The 17,560-nt window shown below is 36.5% G+C and overlaps 1 protein-coding gene across 3 annotated transcripts; it reads left to right on the forward strand.

Moving 5' to 3' along the window:
* Window positions 1-1,852: 1,852 nt before the first annotated feature.
* LOC103438627 (SUPPRESSOR OF ABI3-5-like) lies at window positions 1,853-11,811 on the forward strand. 3 transcript variants are annotated; one of them, XM_008377157.4, is made up of 16 exons: window positions 1,853-2,017; window positions 2,711-2,830; window positions 3,043-3,083; window positions 3,315-4,092; window positions 4,183-4,254; window positions 4,340-4,432; window positions 4,515-4,594; window positions 5,538-5,691; window positions 6,130-6,217; window positions 6,298-6,389; window positions 6,505-6,573; window positions 7,030-7,194; window positions 8,830-9,022; window positions 9,595-10,554; window positions 10,915-11,099; window positions 11,419-11,811. In XM_008377157.4, exons 2-16 carry the CDS (start codon window positions 2,783-2,785, stop codon window positions 11,596-11,598), a joined length of 3,198 nt encoding a protein of 1,065 aa, XP_008375379.2. In that variant the 5' UTR covers window positions 1,853-2,017; window positions 2,711-2,782; the 3' UTR covers window positions 11,599-11,811. The 3 variants fall into 3 exon arrangements, with proteins under 3 accessions (XP_008375379.2, XP_008375380.2, XP_008375382.2); XM_008377158.4 differs by having other exon boundaries at window positions 1,854-2,017; window positions 5,541-5,691; XM_008377160.4 differs by having other exon boundaries at window positions 1,871-2,017; window positions 3,321-4,092.
* The last annotated feature ends 5,749 nt before the right edge of the window (window positions 11,812-17,560 follow it).

The following is a 17,560-nucleotide window of genomic DNA, read 5'->3' on the forward strand; positions in this document are numbered from 1 at the left end:
TTTTCATATCACTAGCTATTAGTACTTGTTAGAACGTAAACTGCATCAAATATTAAAGTGCATCAAAGATGTCCCTTTCCCTTTATTAACTTCCCCATAGTGAATTACACCACATCAGCTATATTAATTAGTTTTATTAATGGAACACAATAAGGGTAAGCCCAATCCATGTTTATATTTTCTTCATGAAAGCCCATTCCAAGCTAGCCTATTCTTTTTTCCATTTTAATTGCCTTGTCCGGTCCAAGCACAAAAAATGGGTTGGGCTAGCCCAACCTGGCCCATTGTCGACCCCTAATTGCACACATTGAATTGGACACATTACTTCATCAGAAGTCATATGATACTTTAAGTAGTGTTTCTTGAGTTTAATGGTTGAATTGTGGTCTCTTTGATTTGCAAAAATAATGATCTTTTTATTTTTATTTTTAACATGTCATGTGAAATTTAAGCAATGTGACATTTCCTATACATCCTATACACTGTACAAAGCATGAAGTCTAGTTCATTTGAACAACTCTTTCTAGAGTTTGGTACTTATGGTGTTATTATGATTTTGATTAACACATGGAAAATAGATCTTATACTTTTGTTACAAATTAGACAATCAAACTATGAATTTTGAAAACTTATGGAGAAAAACAGTACGAGTCTCTTGTTTTTTAGGATAATAAATTGTTTTTGTAAGATGAAAGTTGATAAAAACACATGTCATTCTGCACCCATTAGAGACATGAGTTAATATAAACAAAAATTGACGTGTGACATTTCTTAACTTGCAACATGTATAGTCCCATATAAGTATTTTTTTCTAATATATGTCTAATCGCTTACAAAATAATACTTTTTTTCCACTTAAAACACATGGGTTAACATGGTCAGTTCCTTGGCTTAAGACATGATATTTGAAAACACAGCCGGACCTGAGAAATACCAAGCCGCTGCGGTGCGCTTTGGCGCCAATCACTCGATTTTTTTAATGTTGTAGCTTCAAAGGCTACCAAACTACCAAGCTACTGGTACGTTTATATTATCATAATTTTAGTTTGTAAAATGCTAACGGTAAGTTATGTGTAACCGTAAAACCTATCGGTATATTTCAAGCCACTAAGGGTACATTACAAATCGGCATGTGTACATTTCAATTTAGTAAGTATACACTTTAAATCAGTATGAATACATTTTAATTTAGCATAAGTATGTTTCAATTTGAGAATAAATTGTGTTGGTACATGTCAATATTTATTTTTAAAGAAAGATGGTGCAAACAATTTTTTGTATAAAACAAAGTCACAAATAATTTAGATATATTGAAATTTCTTAAATACTTTGAATATATAATTGAATCCTTAAATTGAGGAAGGGATGATATTCCATAAAATCAACAATAAATTAATTAATATTATTCAGTGCATTTTGACATAAAAATGAATTTAAAATGAATTTGAAAAACAGTTAAATTAATAATATACCTGGAATATAGGGTTTAATCAAAAGTGAAAGTAGTTTAATCGAAATTTAAAAAGTAGCTAATGTTTAATATAAAAAGGTCTAAAATAAGACATTTGATTCTAATTTATATTATTTCATATTATATTTTGCACGGGGTAAAACATAATAATGTTTTGATTTTTGGTGTTGTGATTAATAACTGGGTACATAGCTATAGAGTGCGTGGATGAATACACATGGTCTGTTGGGCCTCCGATTTTTAGATTTGGGCTTAATCGAAATATAAATGGTTGAAAGAAATCCAATATATATATTTGGGCCTAAAGGGTGTTTTTCATTCAAATAGCCCAATCCATGTGCGTGCGTGGCACAAGAGTCGCGGTAGCGAAAAGTTTAATAGTGCACGAGTAAATTCTTTTGGTCGACACGAGCAACAACCGGAAGGCAGGAGAGGAGACTAAAGAGAGAGAGAAAGAGAGATACAGAGAGAGCAGGAGAGAGAGAGAGAGAGAGAGAGAGAGCGAAAGGTGGCCTGTGATCTGAAGCAGCTTAAGGATCTGCAGGGGTAAGCCTTTTTCTTTTCTTCTTCTTCTTCTTCTTCTTCTTCCTTTTGGATTTTTATGGTGCCTGCTGGGAAATCCTAAATGATGGAATTCCCAATTTTGTGAAACTCCTTTTTATATAAAATTCAAAACGAAAATTCGAACTTGTGCTAACCCATGTTCTCAACTTTCAATCCAGTTTCCTTGGAATTGAAATCCAACCCATTGATTTTGTGCCCTGATGCTTATTATTTCTCCGTATGTGTGATTGACTATGGGAGATTTAGGATTATGTGACTATTTTCTTTAATTCCGTATTAAAAATTTCGGGTATGATTTTGTTCAGGTCTGCATTGTGTTATTTTGAAGTGATTTTTGAGGGTTTAGTGGGTTCAATTAGAATTTGGATTAGTTTTAGGTAATTTGTATTTTCAATTATGATTTTTATGAAGCCTGTTTAAAGGGGTAAGTCGTGCTTCGGTCAACGTTTTGATTGCTCAAGATTTGGTTGAATGGTATTTTGTATGTACATAAGCTGATGGTGTTTTCTGTCGAGGGTGTTGTGTGTTGAGAGAAGTTGGGACTTTATGGAGAGGATTTTGGTTATTCCGGTTGTGACTTGTGAAAGGGAGGCCAACAAGGTCAAAGTCATGGGAATTGTAGGTTATTGGTTCATCATGGGTATAACTGTGTGTCTGTTTGTGCATTATATACAGGAAAGATATTCAAATTCTGCACGATATCTGCATCAAGAGCTTTCTCGGGTTTCACTTGCATGCAAGAAAGAAATGGATCCCGGTCGCTATGGTCATCAGCAAGGATGGGATAATAACAGCGTAATTGTGGTTTCCTCCTTAATAAATCACCTATATGGGATGAATGATGATAAATACAAGAATTTATTAGGGCCCAATCTGAATGTCCATTTTTTTGGGAGAAAAATGAGAGAAAGTCGTGGGGCAATGTGGATATGGACTGACTGGATTTGCCTAACCTCATGTCATCATTGATCTCTTGCTGACATTACCTTATTCTCTTGAATCCACAGGCTCTGGAGGGGTATGGTGCAGTCCACGAGCCAAACTTTCGGTGAGTGCTACTAAATGTTGCTGTTCATCATCACTTTGGTGGCTACTTAAGTTTGTTTCTGTTGCGGATTGAGACTTACTTTAGTGTTTTACTTTAAACTTCATGATGATTGTGGAACTATATCTATCATTGGCACTGTTGGCATATATTCTTTAATTTTGTCATATATCTTTTGTATTGTATTACATTTTGTCTTTTCCTTTCATCCCATTATATTTTCTTTTTTGGTAGGGTCAGTGGTTCATATGATGAGAGGAGATTTATAGATGAAAGATACTCAAGGGACAATGTCTATCCAAGAAATGCTTTTCACCGTGATGTTCTGGATAGGGATAACTATCCACCGCCACCTCCTCATGCTGTTGGTGTCTGGCCACACTCAAGAAGAAGTTATGAGGAGGATATTCCAATCGAGAGGGAACCTAGGCGACATGAGAAACAATACATGGATTCGTATCACGAGATGGATAACTTTCTTGATCATGAGATCGATACATTTCAGGATTTTGATAAATTTCGGGATAGCTATCGTAGTGTTGACAACTATCGTGATCCTAGGTTTGACAAGATTGCTCGGTTTGGTGGACGTGATCGTGATGATTATGCATATGATGATTTTGACTCCAGGCCTCGTGCAACCCATCAGAACAGGGAGGATAGTCGTGGAAGGGATTATGACTATGGTCGATATAGTTATGATTCTGATTACGACAGAAGTAGTAGGAGAGATGGCAATTGGAGGCGTCGGGGATCTCGTGAATCTCGTGACCGTGAGCGTGACAAGAAATGTATGAGTAGGGAGAGAGAACAGAGTCCACATAGAAGGCATGAGCGTTCCCGTTCTCGGTCAATTTCTCGTGGGCATGATGATCGCCCTAGATCAAGGTCCCCTAGAGGTCGAAGCCATGGGCGAAGTCATCGAGAGGACAGCTATGATGATGAACAGTATGAGAGTACTGATAAGCGAAGGGACCGTGATGAGAAACGCCATAGAGAACATTATTCTGTGGTATATTTTTATGTCCATCTTTTGTGTTCTATCTGATTTCCTTTGGGTTTACATGCCTGATTATTTCATAAGTATGATATTCTTTTGTAGGCCCCATCTGCAACTATTGTAGTGAAGGGTCTTTCCCAGAAGACGAATGAGGAAGATTTATACCAGATACTTGTAATATTCATTTTGTTGTTTGTGAATGCTATTCTTTTACTTTTATCTCCTTTTTTTTTTTGATAAGCAATTTGATATCTACCAGGCTGAATGGGGACCTCTTCGACATGTCCGTGTGATCAAAGAACGTAATTCTGGCACTTCTCGTGGTTTTGCATTTATTGATTTTCCTTCTGTGGTATGTATCATTCTTTATCTTTAAATATTTTACATTTGATTTAAAAGAATAATTCACAATAGAGTTTATGTTTGTTAAATAGGGAGCAGCTTGCACTATGATGGACAAGATTGGGGATGAAGGGCTTGTGGTCGATGACAGGAAGCTGTTTTTTGAGTATAGGTGTTTTTTCTCCCATGCTCCTGATTCATATCTTGCTGATATACTTTTTTGTAATAAGTATTATAGTAATGGTGGACAGTGCTGTGTTAATATCTTTACCTTCTGAACATTGAGGAAGTAACATGGAGCAGAAAATGGTCAGATCTGGATAAATTTTAATATAACCTTCAACAAACAAAACCCACATTTTAGCCAGTGCCGTGTTAATATCTCTACCTCCTGCCAATGTTTTGTATATAGTATATCCTTATGTATACTTTGTGTTAATATCTTCTCCCTGTTCCTTAAGTTCTCTTTCTTCCTCAAGTAGGAATCCACCAGAAAATGCGTAACAATTTTAAACAGCCACATCTCTTGATATACTCACCAACCAGCTACTTGAAATTCATGTTGCAGTTATAGCAGTTTATGAAATGCTACATGTCTTATTCTTTACGTGACACATACTGTAATGAAGGGTGTCTTCTTTTGTTCTTGTTCTTTTTTGGCTGTTTGGGTTCTAAATGAAAGATGCATTTTTTATGTTCCTCTGCAGTTCATTTCGGATGAAAATGAAAATATAATTTAACAGAGGACAGGATAGAGACAATAAGAAAATAGAATTTGAATCCAAAAGAGCTTCAATAAATAGGGTAGGGATCACCAGAGCAGTAGTTGAGGAAAAAGCAGTGAGAGGAGGTATTTATAGTAGTAAGATGGAAATATAGTAAAGGTGAAGAGGATTGCTTAATTAATGTAGAGGAAAACGGACATCTCATACGATGTGCAGATACTTAATGTGTAAAAAAATGAAGGGTTTATTCTTTGTGTCAGATGTATCCTAAGCTGTCAGATGATAGAAAAACATCTAAAGGATGAAATTGTGTCTTTTTATTTGTGTCCTAGGAACCCATTTATTTTACTGGAAGTATACTTATTTGGACTTTCAATTGTGTTGTTGCAGTAGTAAGCCAACTGGGGGTGCAGGTGGATCTTTTGGTCAGGATAATGCCGTTAAATTAGGCCATAATAGCCATAAAAGCATCACAGTGCCATCTGATTGGATGTGCATAAGTTGTGAATATGTTAATTTTGCACGGCGCACTTCCTGTTTTCAGGTATGCCTTTTTTGTTATTAGAACACATGCATTCCCATGGTTATGATATGTTTTGATCGAATTCTTAAACCTTTCGAACTCTTCATTGTGTTATAAATAAATTTATAATGGCACTCTGACAATGATTGTGGTAATGCTAAATGCGTACCATCAAGCAATTTACCTGGTGTTGGAGTTAGATTTTCAGTTATTCTAGGCTTGAGTACAGTGCTTTGAGAATGAAATCTTATTGTGTCCAAGAAAATATAAAATTACAGTATAGTGGAAACTTTTTTTTATTATCTTTTTTTCTGTTTATTATTTCAGAAAAGAAAATTTTCAACATGCAGAAACGTGTAGCGTATGACTTTTCTTATGTTAATTTAATAATAGTTCATGTAAGTTTTTTCTCAAAAAGAAGTTCATGTTAGTATATGTCATTTTTGCCCTCTGTTGCAGTGCAATAAGGCACGAACTGAGGATGCTCCTGCAGCAGATATTTCTTTTTCCAATCAAACGACTTCAGCTAAGAAGGGTTCTGAAGCTGGTTGGTCTACTTTGTTGCTTTTGGTTGGCCGTAGCTGAGTATTATTTGTTATGACCTTCACTGAGTATATATGTAATTAGGTCCTACTCATGTCTTGGTTGTTCGTGGACTGGATGAAAATGCTGATGAGGAAATGCTGCGCTATGAGTTTTCCAAACATGCTGCAATTAAGGTGCAAATGCTGAACAAATCAGTGGATGCTGTAGATACTCATTTACTTTCATCTTAAAGTTAAAAGACAGAATCTATTTTCTATGTTGGAAGGTTTATTGACGTAATATTTGCAGGATCTTCGTCTTGTTAGAGACAAATTTACTCATGTTTCAAGAGGATTTGCTTTTGTACATTTCCATTCGGTATGTCCCTTTTGTCTTTGGCTATTGAGTTGGTTAATTAATTATTGTAATTGGATTGTCTTCCTCCATTCTTTTGGTATCTATTTATCAATCATGGTTTAATGTTATGGTACTAGAATTCAGAGACACTGAAGTTAACTGATGTGGGGACGGGGAATTGATGCCAGCAATTAAAAGTACAGAACTTAGAAATATTACAAAAAATGCTACCAACTTATATTTACAGAACTTGTACAAAATTTACTTTCCAAATGCACATGTCAGAACTTATGAATTTAATTCTTCAGAACTTTTATATAGTCATTATATGCTAAACTTTTATAGTTGTAGGTTTATTGTATTACTACTAGTAAATAAGCTCCATAATATGATGTTTTATAACTTTTATTATACATAGATATGAACATAGTTCTAGTCAAAATTATTTTGGTTTAAACTACAACGTATGATTTTTAGGTAGGAGATGCTACAAAAGCTCTTGAAGCAACAAACGGAACAACACTTGAGAGGAATGGGCAAATTTTGAGAGTAGCATATGCAAAGAGCGTTCTTGGTCCAGGATCTTCACAGTCAAGCAGCCTGGCAGCTGCTGCAATTGAGGCAGCCACATTTGCTCAACAGGTGATTTGAGATTTAAAGTATCAAGCTTGCACTGGTATTGTTTGTGATTAAACTTCCTTATAGGCAACATGAGCTACTGCATTCTTTGACTCTTTTACTACTATGGGTCAGTTTAGGAGTGCTTTAGATAGTGCCAAAAGCGGTTCATAAACTAAATGCAAGTTTTATAGTTTGGTATAACCATAGACAAAATTACTTGCCGGAGAAGGACCTTGTAGTTGCTTTTCATGTAGCTCTTTCAAGTGAATATGTAGAAGCGCTTCTTTTAATGAAAACTAATAAAAGCGCTTCTGAGCTTAAGCACCTCTCAAGAATGCCGCCTATCAAGTTTGGTTGTGTCACCTTTACCCATTAGGTTAATCCTTTATTCACTATCTTAAAATTTCAAAAGCGTCCTGGATTAGGCTGTTGAAACTTGAAGTATGATGGTGTCATCGCAACGATAGGATAACAACCCCAACCCTAGTTGTAACTACAACCTTGACTCTCGATACTAATTGTTGATTTTAATCCTCCTTAGTTTATCTTGTTTATTGATATTTTATAGGCTCCGGCGTTGTACAAACTTATAAGATGATGCTATGCGAATATATGAACAGTAAACACACCACACACAAACACGAAGAATTTAGCGAGGTTTGGCGAACTTTGCCTACTCCTCGTGGGATCTCTCTTGAGAAATCACCTCCATCATGGAGAATAAAACTTGGTTACAAGAACTTATTGAAAACCCTTATGCTAAACACCAAAATCTTGCTTTAGATCTCTCTCACTCTTGGCTCTCTACCCTTGTATTCTCTCTGCTGTTCGTGAGAATAAACAGTCTCCAACAAGCCTATTTATAGTACATAGGCCGATGGTTACATGCCTTACAAGTATAGGATTCCTAAATCTTTTTAGAAAACGGAAAACTAACTTTTTCCTAATCCTAAACTGATTGGGATTACAAAGAAAAACCCATTTCCCAATTCTTATGGGAAATAACCTGTACACATTCCTTTTCTCCTTTCCCAACACCAATTGGAAAACCTAAACCTGTTAGGCCTTGGTATTTTGGCGATCCAAATTGCAACTTGACGACCATAGGCAACAGTGTTAACACCCAACCCATTTGATAACTTGATTCGGGAAAACAACGACCATAGTCTAAATTACCATTGAGATTTTGGTACTGTATCATACTTGCCAGTTGCAGCCTGAATTTCATTGTTTTAGTTTTGATCTTTGAGCCACCAACGAACACACCACCTCTATCACCTACTGGGAATACATTTTATTTTCTGAATTTTAGGTGTGTTTGGAACCTTTTGGGTTATGAACTTATGATTAACCTTAAATTTCTCTCATTTGTTTAAAGATAGTTCATAGTTTTAAGCTGGGAGCATGCAAAACCTGAAGGGTTGTTTTACAAAATCTTAAAAAAGGAAAACCTAAGATAAGAAAGGATCCTTAAGTAAGTCAAGTGAGCATGAATTGTGTAAAGAGAAAGTAACTCAAATTGCTGATAATCACCCTTAGTCATTGAATATGTCCATGGCGCTGATAGTATGCTGTTTGCTTTCTTATGTATGTGTTACTGTAACTGTATATTTTATTAAACCTTATGCAAGTTTTTGGTTTTTGTTTTTGTTTTAGTACGACGCTGTTGGATGGGCTCCAAAGGAATATAATCCAGATGATAAACAATCCGCTACTGGGAACGAGCAAAATGGTGGGGAGATGGCAGTACAACAAGATGGTTTGGTTCCACAATCTGGTTTTGTGTGGGATGAGGCATCTGGTTATTACTATGATGCTGCTTCTGGGTTCTACTATGACCCAAATACAGGTTATTTTTATTTGTGTTTCATTTTGCCTCATACAGTTCATGTTGTCAAACTCGTTGCAAACTAATAGTTCTGTACTTGGTTTTTTATTTTTATTTTTTATTTTTATTTGTGCATTTGAGTTAATGAAGTGAATTTTTTATTTTATTATTTGTTTGCTTTTGAAAGCAAATGGCTCTGACTAATTTATTTCACATCTTGGAAATGCTGTTTGAACTTGTAAAACTAAGGACTCTTTTTCTCAATTGAGTACATTTCTGTCTAAATTAAATATGAATGATTGTTAGGATTCCATGGGTGGTTTCTGTCAAAGATTCCTGACTTAAATATGAATGTTTGTTGTATTCCCTGTTTTTGATCTGGAGTAGTTGGCTGGTTCTTTGAGGTAGTGGATAATTTTGTTTTAGATCATAAGGTTCTGTTGACTAATATACTAAGTTAATGTCAATTGTCTGGACTAGTTTTTCTGCCTAAGTTGTCCCCTTCCCCTTACCCCTCTTTCACACACACAGACAAAGATTGCGCCTGTCTTGATTCGTGGTTTGTTGTATCTTATGTACATTTTTCAACGCAGGCCTTTACTACGATGGCAACAATGGCATTTGGTATACATATGACCAACAAACTCAGCAGTACATCCCTTGTACTGATCAAAATGATAACAAAACATCTGCTGATCAATCTGAGCTTTCCAAGGCATCGGATGGTTCAAGTAACAGAAAAGCAGTAATTTCTGCACCAGCTACAACGTCAACATCTGAGAAGGCTGCGTCGTTACCAGATGCAGTCCAGGCTGCTGCAGCAGCAGCAATAGCTGCAGAGAAAAAGGAAAAGGAAAAGGCAAAAGAGATCAAACTGGCTTCAAAGAGCAGTATTTTGGCAAACAAGAAAAAAATGAGTAATGTGTTGACAATGTGGAAGCAAAGGAATCATGAAGGGCAAGCAACCCGTGTAGCTCTGGATGACAACCAGCCAAGTGGTTCGGCTGATGATAGACCAGTTTCCTCTGTGCAGTCTGCAAAGAGCAAGTTTAAAACTGATGTGACAAAGGAGACTACTACATCCAATTCAGGGGTTACTGCAACTGTTTCTGCTGCAGAGACTGTTGGTTTGGAGTGCCCAGTTATGCCAAGGCCTGTGAGTAACAGTATAGGAGGGACGGTGATGGGAGTCATAAGGGGATCTGGAAGAGGTGTGCTGAAATCAGATGCCTCGTTTTCAGGATCAAGTGTTGGAGTTTCCACACCTTCAACTTCTGCTCCAGGCATGGCAGGTTCATCTGCATCAACAAATGCAGTTACCCCCACAGCTTTGACACCCTTTAGAACAGATGCATCTGCATTGGGTTCTTATACGCCACCTGTTGCTGCTGGGAGTGGAAAGAGGAGATTTTCTGAAATGCCACTAACTCCTGCTTCTGCTCCTAAAGAACCTCATACTGCATACAGGGATCGTGCTGCCGAGAGAAGGAACCTGTATGGTTCGTCAGCGTCTTTTGGTGATAATGCATCTGACCTTAGTTTTGCGGAGTCAAGTAAGCTTTATTAAGAAATTGTTTTTGATTGGTTTGCCCCTCTATTTCTATACTACATGGTCAATACATGAATGCACATCAGTCCAAAGTTTTCTCGAATATGGTTTTCGATTGGAATGGCCCTTCTTTCTGTCGTACAAGCTCAATTGAATCTAGTATTAGTTTCAAATTTCATTTATTAGAACCATCACTCTTGCAACCTTTTTCATACTGGTCTGCATAATTGATGTGAAGATGTCAGTTCAATTTTGATATTCGATACCCCAATAGGATTATCCAAGTTGGATGAGTCATTTTGTACTTTCACAATTGTGAATTGACTTGTAAAAATCTTGTGTGATTACTATTGTTACTGTCAAGATCGAGATTCTGCATCAAGAAAGGGTTCTTATGATTCAATGCCTTTTCCCCCTGGTGTTGGTGGAGGACGTGGGGTTGGAGATGCCAACAATGACAGTTATGAGGTGATTACGGCTGAAAAAGCAATTGATGAGAGCAATGTGGGCAACAAGATGCTTCGCAACATGGGCTGGCATGAAGGCTCGGTAGCATATCCTTCTTTTGCACTTCATAATTTGTTCTGAACTTTTTATTAATTACTCGGTTGAACCAGATAGCAACCCCAAAAAAATACCCCTTATTGAACTCGAATTACATGATTCAGGCAGAGCTCTATTTTCTGTATAGGTCAAAAGTGAATTTGGTAGTGCTATTCTTATAAATACAGCAGCTTATGGTGCCAATAATCTGACGCCCATACATTACCTGTCGTATGGCCCTGGCTAGACGGTGCATGTGTGCAAGGTTTCTAACTAAATATTTTGGGTATTGTTTGTTCTTCTTTTGCTGTTGATCGGATCACAGGGGTTAGGAAGAGATGGAAGCGGAATGGTAGAGCCAGTCCAGGCTCAGTCCGTGGAACGGAGAGCAGGACTTGGGAGTCAGCAGAAGAAGTTAGATCCAACCCTCGAGGTGCAGGCTGGAGATAGTTACAGAACTCTCATTCACAAGAAGGCACTGGCCAGGTTCCGGGAGATGTCTTAAGGCACTGTTAATCGTTATTTTGATTGTCTTTTTAGGGTTTAGGAAGTAGATATAGTCGATATTTGTCTCCTTAAGGAAGATTATTCGAACAAAGCGATGGAAACAGTCGTAGAGCAAGTGGTCGTCGTAGTTATGTGTTATTGTGCATGCTTCGCTCTTTGTAAAAACTTGCTTTCTAGCACTCATTAAAATGTTCAGTTTTAAAGTGGTCTACCCAGATTTGCGTCCATGGTGGGGATTTCATGGGTTTAGAGGAGTTAACGAGCTAAGGAGGTCGAGGTGTTCTCGTGTAGTACATGTTCTAATGGTGGAGGGATACTTTGTGTATTTTGGGTAAGTTCGGCCGATGATTTTAGTTAATACATGAATTTAAAAGTACGTAAGAAGAAGCAAAGGAAGTGCAAATGGAACGACTCATTGCGCTTTCTAACTTGATGCAAAATATTTTCAACTCGAAAATGAGAAGGAAAAAAAAAGTAACAAGGATTCTAAAACCAATAACTATGCTAAATTGGAATATTAGATTTGATTCATTTGACTAATAAAACATGCAAGGTTTTTATCGAGATCCATGTTAGCACCATATTCTTACCTTTGTATGTTTTTAATTTTTCATCTCAAAAAAAAAAAAAAAAAAAACATAAACGGCAGCTCGAAGTATAAATATGCAGAAGTGTAAAACTGAAATGCAATGGAGTGTCTGGTCTTGGTTGAAAATTACATTGATCTCTTGTTAATTAGGATAAATATGATTGATTTACTCCTGTTGATGTAACTTTTGATTGACCCAAAACCAAAGCTCCCAATTGAAAAATGAAAAATCCTTATCTATCCCTTGAAATTATCGAAATCATTCGTATTACAACTTCGATCTTTTTTGTAAAAAATTAATAAAATATGAGATTATTTAGTCATAGAAATGTATAAAAATAGATGGTCGGAACATTTCATATTATATATAAAACACATTATAAAGATTATCTCTATGAAAAAATTGTTTAGTCAATCAACTGTAGCAAATATATAAACGATTCAGCAAAGGGCATAGCGGTTCTAAAAGAAGCTACTGAGTTGGCTTCTTGATTGAGTTGGCTTCTACCGGGTCATCCCACCATGAGTGAAGTCTCTCTCTTTCTTTTCTTGCAATGCGGTGATCCTAGCTATGGCTAGGGTTGGTGGTAGCCCCTTGCTCCTCTTGTTTTCCTTTTCTTTCCTTTTGTCCCTGCTGGGTTTTTACTTTACTGCTGCCTCTAGTTTCCCTTCCTCAACTCCCCTTTCTTCCTTTCCTTTCCCCACCACCTACTTCGTTTTCATCACTCCACACCCTACCCTCTCCACTTGGCTCACTCCTCCAGTGCTCTCATCCTCTAGATCAGCTTCCACTAATCCACATCGTGAACGCAAATCTTCGCGATTCCCGTTTAGGAGGGACATGTGTAGAGCTTCAGATTTTTTTTATGCTCGGGTGTTCTCACCACCTTCTTGCCTCGACTTAGCCTTGTTGCCTCTGTTGCTCGTGGGTTGTTTCCTGCAAGCTTCCTTCGATTTGTGGTGCTGATCTTTGATGTGCTCTTTGGCGGTTGTTGAAGCCTTCTTTTTAGCCATTTTGAGGGCTCGATTTGGCTTGCTTTTTGGCAATTGGTTCGAGTATGGAGGTCATTCGGATAGCAGCAGAGGCAAAGGAAGTTGTGGCAGAGGATGTAAGTTGTTCGGTTTTTTTTCTGTTGGGCTTGGTTTTGTTGTACTTTGGTCCATACTTTTGTTGTTGTGTTTGTGTTGTATGTGAAAAAAAAAAAGATCCATGACATTAGTAATATTAGAATGTGACACTTGTACATAAACAATTTTATGATTTTCATATGAACGATGAGTTTTAAGTTAAATTTAACTAAAAAAACTTACAAAAGTTATTCTCTACTCCAATCATACTTTCTAGTTAGAAAATCCTCACTATGTGCCCAGCCCAGATAGGAATAGGGACCAAGGTGGTCTCAAGACCATCTGAGTATGGAAAATATATATGTGAAGGTATTTCGAGAACCATTCGAATGTTTGGTACGAGTCTCTTTTGTGCAACTACATGTTTGATGTAATGTATGCTAGGCATATCTTGATATGTTAAGTCGACAACACTTGACAAGTTCTCTATATATCACTCATCAGATTGCTTCGGCAAATGCTGATATCTATTGACATATGCACAATAAGCCCACAAAGTGAATAAACTGATTTTTTTCTTTTGCGCGCTTCACATTCTATTCCTATTAAAAAAAAAAACTTGTATTTAACACTGGACCTCCAAAAGTTCAAATCCTAGATCCGCCACTGTATGTGCCTTTTTTTTTTTTTTGAGAAAGATTTGACGAGATTAGTTTTTCTCTAATGATCGCGTGCGTAAGTGCCCTCAAAGGGGTGAAGACCATTACACCCAAAAACCCCCCGCCCGTCCATTAGAATGAAGTTTTTTTAGGCAATGTTAAAACAATAATCTTTAATATTAAGAACCGCCAAGCGTCCAGTTGTGTAAAGACTAATCCATTGCACTGACGTGACTTTGTTATGTCACTCTTGACCTATTGTAAAGGATAAGACGCATGATTATCAATGTCGATCATCAAAATATTGAAAAGACCTACTAAAAAAAAAACATTTTCATTATATAGGGAATGACTTTTTAGACAACAAATTAGTAAAGTTGGTCGTGCAATCACAAAACATGATTTACAATTAAATTGGGTTACTCCATTAAATACATCTATAACGTTATGTTTAGAAGTACAGATCTTCTCTGGACTTAAAAAAATTGAGCATAAGAATCAAATGATCCGGATCGTTGAAATTTGATTCAACGGCTACAATTATTATAACTTTTAGAGGAATTTTTTATTTGTAGCCGTTGGATCAAATTTCAATGATCCAAATCATTTAATCTTTAGGTTCAATTTTTTTAAATCCGAAAAAGATATATACTCTATGTTTAGTTCGTCTTATGCGAAAACATTGTAGGCATGATGGTTCGATCACCAAAGACAGCTTAAAGAACACAATGTCAAACTCGTGTTCAATAAAGATTGCTGAATAAATAGAATTAAATAACTAAACGGTTTCGATTTTTTCAATCCAACATCGAAATTATCTAAAATTAATTAAATGATTAAACAATTTTAAATTTAGTTAATCATATACAAGTCTAAGGATGACGAAAAATCAGATGATTTTGCTTTTGGTACCATGCAGATTCTTGAATAAAAAATGTTTTAGCAGAAGGACAATCCTTTCATTTTCCAGTTCATCTTTTGGCAGTAATTGACACGAATGGTCGGCACGATTTTTGCTTCGTTTATAGTGCCAAGGAAATGGACCTTTTATCTAAATTAAGGCATTGGAGAGATAATCTTAGTTGAATTCTCTTTGTGAGGATTCTGATGATCTTCAAATTACATTCGTTAATCGTATATCATGTGATAAAAATTATTATAATTTTTTTATTTAAAATTAAATATAAAAAGTACCTGATGAAAATTAAACACAATGATTCACGGATGTGATAGGACGAGATCCTCACAAAGAGGATCCGGCCAGAATCCTCTCTCAAGGCATTGTATGTGGAAATTCGTCGGCTACAAATATTCGAAGTCTTGTCCAAGAAAATTGTCTTTCCAAAAGTTTAAGAATTAATATTATGATTGTGATTGTACTTTTGATTTGTAGAGATACTTATTTGTATGTTTGGAATACACAATTGGATATAAATGTCTTTGTGGAATCTGGGTCCTCATTGTGAGGATCTCGGTAATTTGTAAATCGTGTCCGTTCTTTGTACATCGTACGGTCATAAATTATTTTAATTTTTTTTATTCAAAATTGAACACAAGCAGTACTTGACAAAAACTAACCGCACGATGTAAGATGAACAGACACACAAATCTTTGTGATCCTCACAAAGAGAATCCGAAGAGGATCCTGTTGGTGCATTTGTACTATGAGTAATATTATAAGATTATAATTTCAAGATATAATTTCTTTATGGTATCAGCCAGTTAAGGTTGCAAAAACCGGAAAGAGATCATCTTCGAATCTCTCCCTCCAAAGCCCAAAGATCAAGTAATATGAGCCTTTAAAATTTGATCAAACGGCTAAAAATAGAGAAGTGAGTAAAAACTTTGAAAAACTATAATAATTTTTACCCGTTGGATCAAAATTTTCAAGGTCCGAATCACTTGATCCTTGTGTTTTGGAGGCAGAGATCCGAAGAGGATCTCTTTCCGCAAAAACCCTAATGTGCTGCACCCTCTCCCTTGACCCAAAGTTCTTTTGGCATCTCCTTCTCCCATGCTTCCTCTTCCGCCCCCTCTCTTCCTTCCTGACCTAATGTGGTTCACTTCTTCAAGCTTACGGAGACCAATTTTCTCAACTGGATGTGTCAGATGCGTTCCTTCTCAATTGGTCATGATCTTAATTTTCTCTTATGTTGATGGCTTCTCCTCTGCTCCTAACACTGATCTTCCTACTGTTGATGTTTCTGCCAAGCCTAATCCTGAATATGTTTCGTGGTATAAAACTAATTAACTGGTGTGCAGCTATCTTGTTTCTATTCTCTCTCCGATTTTGTTCTCTCGTTCTCAAGTCTACGTGGCTTACGCTGCTAATTTACGTTTCCGCTTCCTTGATTTGCAAAAAGAGACTCGCTCCATTCATGACTATCTTCAAGAAGCCAAGAGTATTGCAGATAATTTGACTTCTACCAACCAAAAGGTCTCTGATATCACCAATAGTTCTTGAATTTGATCCAACGCATCATTTTAGTCATGTAATTTGAAAATTGGTCGATTTCGTCTCTGAAATTGAACACATCAATCTTCTCCATGCCATCTACTGTCGTTAAATTTTCTGCTAGTTTGTTAACGTGACACAATATGAGGACCACCCAACTACTCATATATTGCCACATGGTTTAAACAAACAAAAATAATTTTTAACCAATTTTAAAATTTCAAATACCATGAATATTAAGAAGGAAAGTAACAAAAAGAAAAAGAACAAAAAAAAAAAAAAAAAAAACAACCCTCAGCCCCCTCTCCCCTTGTCCCCTTCTCCACTGATTAGGTAATTTGTCTTGGGTATTGTTTTTGGTCTCAATGCCACAAAATGGAGAAAAAGAGAATAGACGTCCCACTATTGGAGGCTGTCAACTTAAGAGTGTGTTTAGATTTGTGTGTAGATTTGACTTCTTAACTAAATGATTGTACACCGAATGGGATGCTGGTTTGGTTATGTTCATTTTTATGCCTCGAGAAAACGATGAAATCAACATTACAAGTGTTTACAATGGAGATTCGAGGCTGATGAGCTGATCTACATAACTGGAAAGTAAATAAATTTGAAAATGTAACTAAAACAGTAAACACTAGCAACATTCAGGCAATACAAGGCAAAATAATGCTAGAGGGGTCCCGTGATATCACTAATGTATGATTGAACTAAAAATAAAACATTGTCTCATAGAGGCCTAGGTTGGTTGGAATGGTTGTCAACCGAATCATACTATACGTGATTGCAGAGCTATAAAAAATTTAGATAGCAAGGATTGTAATATGGGTTTGCTTTGAAGAAAGCATGGGTTTATAGCTGAACAGCTAAAATTATACCTATACTAAAACCCAAACTCGGGTGCACTGTTTTTCACTGTTCGTGAACAGTAAAATGGCTGAAATGCCCTCGGTTTCTTCTTTGTTCTGCTTACTGTTCACAATTTGATACAGTGGAAAGTCTATTTTGTCCTTCACGGCCTCTTATTAGCTTTGGTAGTTGTTGGACAAAAAAATAAGATTAAAAAATGTCAGTGGTTCCCATCTGTCCCCCTCTCTCTCATCCCTCACGTCTCTCTCTCTCTCCTCATTTTCATTCTTTTCCGCCTGCATTTCTTTCTTTCTCAATTATTATCTATATACTAAAACCCGGT

This window comes from Malus domestica, chromosome 07 (genome assembly GCF_042453785.1).
Source record: "Malus domestica chromosome 07, GDT2T_hap1".
Lineage (NCBI taxonomy): Eukaryota > Viridiplantae > Streptophyta > Magnoliopsida > Rosales > Rosaceae > Malus > Malus domestica.

Excerpts from the sequence above, each read along its gene's own strand:
- LOC103438627 (XM_008377157.4), top strand. The coding sequence starts at position 2,783 with ATGGATCCCGGTCGCTATGGTCATCAGCAAGGATGGGATAATAACAGC. Across the intron at positions 4,595-5,537 it reads AAGCTGTTTTTTGAGTATAG|TAGTAAGCCAACTGGGGGTG; the intron begins GTGTTTTTTCTC and ends GTGTTGTTGCAG. Across the intron at positions 11,100-11,418 it reads TGGGCTGGCATGAAGGCTCG|GGGTTAGGAAGAGATGGAAG; the intron begins GTAGCATATCCT and ends ATCGGATCACAG.